This window comes from Blennius ocellaris (assembly GCF_963422515.1).
Source record: "Blennius ocellaris genome assembly, chromosome: 8".
NCBI classification, from domain to species: Eukaryota; Metazoa; Chordata; class Actinopteri; order Blenniiformes; family Blenniidae; genus Blennius; species Blennius ocellaris.
The window spans coordinates 28,294,392-28,299,391 of NC_137657.1; the positions used below are offsets into that span (position 1 = coordinate 28,294,392).

The following is a 5,000-nucleotide window of genomic DNA, read 5'->3' on the forward strand; positions in this document are numbered from 1 at the left end:
GGGTCACATGTGGCCCCCAGGCCTCACGTTGGACCCCCCCTGCTTCACGTCGTCTCGGTTCCTACATGAAGGATTTAGAACACACAACACACCTCATCCTTCTACAACTACACACCCCCAGACCCCCCCGAAAACCCCCTAAGACACCCCCAGACCCCCCCGAAAACCCCTAAGACACCCCCAAACTCCCCCGAAAACACACCCCAAAACCCCAAACACCCCCACAACCCCCCCCCCCCGAGAACACCCTGAAAACACCCCCCAAAACCACTAATCCCCCCCAAAAACCCCAAACATCCCCACAAACCCCTGCCGAAAACCCAAAACACCCCCACAAACTCCCCCGAAGACCCCCCAAAACCCCAAGCACCCCCACAAACTCCTCCGAAAACCCCCAAAACCCCAAACCCCCCCACAAACCCCCCCGAAAACCCCAAACACCCCACAAACTCCTCCGAAAACACCCCCCAAAACCAAAAAGCTCCCCCGAAAACCCCAAACATCCCCACAACCCCCCCCCCCCCCCCCCGAAATCCACAAATCCCCCAAACACCCCTCAGTGTGTGAATCTGTGTGCATATTGATAAAAGACTCAGGGTCCTGTGAAGGGCTCCATTGTTGGCAACACACACACACACACACACACACACACACACACACACACACACACACACACACACACACACACACACACACACACACACACACACACACACACACACTGATTGATGCCAGCTGAGAGAACACAAAGACACATTTAGTTGAACACAACCTTCAGATGTAGAAACACACACGTGTCACATGTAGTGCGCACACACACACACACACACACACACACACACACACACACACACACACACACACACACACACACACACACACACACACACACACACACACACACACAGAGAGACAGTCAGTGAGGTGGCGGTGACCTTGAACGACCTCCAGTGGTTCACTGTAATAAAGCTTCAGACGCGTCAGAGGGACGTCCTGCTGCTTTACATCTCAATGACAAGGCCACCAGCCTTTCACCAGCACCTTCAAAATAAAATCTACAGTGAAGTTTAAAAGTTAGTAGAATCAATCTTTATACATTTTTTAGTTAATTAAGAAAAAAAAACAAGACGTGTCTGTATGAATGTTTACTAATCTGATATTCTTCATACGATGGTGGAGAAAATAAGAAGTGGAGGGTGAGAAGGAGGGAAAGAAGAGAGAAGGAGAAGACGTATAAAAAGAGGAGAGTAAAGCCTGACGGGAGACGTGAAGCAGAAAAAGAGAAGCAGAGAAAATGAAGCCAAAGTAGTAAAGAAGATTACAAAATAAAAGTTCAAGTAGGGGTCAAATGGCTGTGTGTGTGTGTGCGTGTGCGTGTGTGTGTGTGTGTGTGTGTGTGTGTGTGTGTGTGTGTGTGTGTGTGTGTGTGTGTAGGCCCAGGGTTTCCGTGTCCTAATTAAAGAGCAAATTAGAGCGACGGCTGGAAACACACACTCCATTTCCTCATGCGGGATGACTAATAGATACACACACAAGTGGATACAGTTACATACACAAGCTCAGAATACTCAGTCTGGATGTCTTAAACACACACACACACACACACACACACACAGCACACACACACACACACACTCTGACTCACACAAACACCCCCGATCACACACACACACACACTTCCATTAACATCTGTTCAACCTGAGCAATAATACATGTGTTTTCATTAACACACAACCACATTTCCTTGGTAATGAAACGGATCCACTGGTGTGTGTGTGTGTGTGTGTGTGTGTGTGTGTGTGTGTGTGTGTGTGTGTGTGTGTGCGTGTGTGTGTGTGTGTGGGCGGCGCTCAGATATCCTGATGTGTGTCTCATGCTGAGTTCCTTTCTGCTGCTGCTCACACACACACACACACACACACGTGTATGTGCATGATAACTTGTGAAAACTAAGGATCCAACTTGGTAGTTTTATTTTGACAGTCACCGTGATAACAATCCAACTTGGTAGTTTTATTTTGACAGTCACCGTGACAACGATCCAACTTGGTAGTTTTATTTTGACAGTCACCATGATAACGATCCAATTTGGTACTTTTATTTTGACAGTCACCACGATAACGATCCAATTTGGTACTTTTATTTTGACAGTCACCATGATAACAATCCAACTTGGTGGTTTTATTTTGACAGTCACCATGATAACGATCCAACTTGGTACTTTTATTTTGACAGTCACCGTGATAACAATCCAACTTGGTAGTTTTATTTTGACAGTCACCATGATAACGATCCAACTTGGTACTTTTATTTTGACAGTCACCGTGATAACGATCCAACTTGGTAGTTTTATTTTGACAGTCACCATGATAACGATCCAATTTGGTACTTTTATTTTGACAGTCACCGTGATAACAATCCAACTTGGTAGTTTTATTTTGACAGTCACCGTGATAACGATCCAATTTGGTACTTTTATTTTGACAGTCACCGTGATAACAATCCAACTTTGTAGTTTTATTTTGACAGTCACCGTGATAACGATCTAATTTGGTACTTTTATTTTGACAGTCACCGTGATAACAATCCAACTTGGTAGTTTTATTTTGACAGTCACCATGATAACAATCCAACTTGGTAGTTTTATTTAGACAGTCACCGTGATAACGATCCAATTTGGTACTTTTATTTTGACAGTCACAGTGATAACGATCCAACTTGGTACTTTTATTTTGACAGTCACCGTGACAACAATCCAACTTGGTACTTTTATTTTGACAGTCACTCTGTGTGTGTGTTCTCATGACTAAAGCAGACCACTAGTGGTCCGACATGCTAACTACGTCTTTTCCAGTGCTTTTGTTGTTTCTGTGGAAACAGACCGTTTTTCAAAACATCACCATGTAAATGCAAAACCTTTCCGAAACACAAAAACAATAGAACCGTCGTCATGGAGACGACTGCGCCCCCTGGTGTTGCACTGCGGCGGCACGCTGCTCCGAGTATATAATTACCTAATGACAGGGTTGAACGGAGGGAAATGATGACCTGCTTTTTCTCTCCTTTCTTTTATTCTTTAATATGAAGCCAACGCTGCTTCCTTCACTACGCGTGGACTCAAGAGTTGTGAAAGTTCCAGAAATGTACATAAAATAAACATCTGAATCCCGCGATATCCCAGCAGGGTTGAGATCCTGAAGCTGAACCCAGAAGTTTCTCCGAGGCGACGGCCACGAGGCTCGGCCAGCGTCAAAACGCCACGGACGTCCAAAAACACCAGAAGTGAAAAAGGCGCCGTGTTGTTCAGGACCCTCGTCTCCGACCTCTCCTGCAGTCGGCGCTTCAACGGGCCGTCGGTCGGGAGGACCGGCGCGGCGGTGATTGATGAGGCTGTCGGGCTGCCGTCAAAAGACTCGGCCGAACGCCGGCGTTTCCTGAGAGGGGGCGGGGCCGTCTGCTCGCCTTCGGACCACACGTCTCTGGAACAAAGAGCTTTATTCTGCGCCGATAGGCTGAGTGGGAGAACCGGCCCTCCCTCTGAATCCACAATCAACGTGCCTCCTTTCAAGTAGCGGCCGTCAGAAACGTGGACCGATACCAGAAGCAACACGCCGTCTGGACGAAACCCGATACGCAACAAAAACAAGCAAGGAAAAAAAAAAAAAAAAAAAAGAGGCACTTTTCCATTTCCAATACGCTCCGTCCCTGAAAGTGTTTATTCAGCAGTCTGCACAGTAAGTCATTGCGACGGCTTTTACTCTGGAGGGCCTTCCGACAGCGGCTTCCTCCTCTCAAGGTCAAATCACAGGGTCGTGGTGGAACACGTGACCAGTCCAGGTTCAGAGGGTCTTGACGACGGGATCTACTGACCACCGCCATCTCAGGGTCGGTTTGACAAAACGGACGAGAGACTCGGTAGCCCGAACGTCACGACACGTGGCGGCACGTGATTGGCCGTAACAGAACTCGGAGGCGGGCCGTCGTGGGACGGGAGTCTGAACAGGAAGTGACGTTTTCTAGCAGGGTTGTTTCACGGTGGCTTGGCGTTTTATCACACGGCGCCTCGTCACGGTTCTCACGGCAAGGCTACGGCGTACGCTAGCCCTTTCATCACGTTCGACGGCGGCTTGTCCGGTCTGCCACGGCGCCACCGTCTGGGTGGAGCCGGGCCGGTAGAACAGCTCCTACAAGCTCTGCCAGCCAAGAAGAAGTCCAGAGGTACAGGATGTACGACCCAGCAAACGTACCCAGGGTACAAAAGAGCACCTTCACTTCTGGTGGCCCTTCGGGGGGGCCGAGACGCTTCCAACGTCCACATTTCATCGGTAGAAAAAAACCTGGACAGAACCTGAACAACCTGCCACTTTGTGGTTCCAGGTCTGAAATGTCCAGGTTGACCCTCATACGGGGAGATTCGAGGAGCCACGGCGTTCAGACCAAACTACATCCAGAGCGATTGTCGCTCGCGGTCCCTCACTTGTTCTGTCCTGCACACGGTGGCACGTAGAACCAAACCCACGTTGCTTTAGAACCACAAGTGTTCATGAACTCTTACGTGTCCCAATGTATCAGCCCTCACAAGGTCCGGATATAAGTACATACCATAAAACCTTCAGCTTCCACAGCTTGTTTCCTTCCTTCTTTAGCGCCGGGAGCCGCCCGGGTGGTCCTGAGGCCCCCGCCAGGAGCAGGGGGCCAAATTACAGACCATGACCCACCGCAGTGACACCCAACCTGGGATTAACACCCCGGCTGGGTCCCGGGCCGCCGGGAGCCCCCAGCCCTGGGAGATGACCTCCACCTCTCACACACACACACACTGGGTAGCCACCCAGCTCTGCAGTAATGAGGTCTGGTGGGTCCAGCTGGACGAGGTTCTACTTCGACATGAAGGCAGAACGAGAGATTTCAGCAGCGATAACAAAGTTTATCCCGGTAAATCGCATAAAGAAAGACACAAATCTAAGTTTTGAAGGGACTGGAGGAGTTTGACTAATAGA

General features: G+C 49.0%; 1 protein-coding gene across 1 annotated transcript in view; it reads right to left on the reverse strand.

The window, feature by feature from the left end:
- Nucleotides 1-5,000, reverse strand: part of bbs9 (Bardet-Biedl syndrome 9) — a gene marked incomplete at its 3' end in the record, with an annotated part of 105,524 nt that overhangs the window by 16,248 nt on the left and 84,276 nt on the right. Inside the window, 1 exon segment of the mRNA XM_080500589.1 lies at nt 3,266-3,615. Coding sequence (XP_080356715.1) covers nt 3,266-3,615 — 350 coding nt within the window.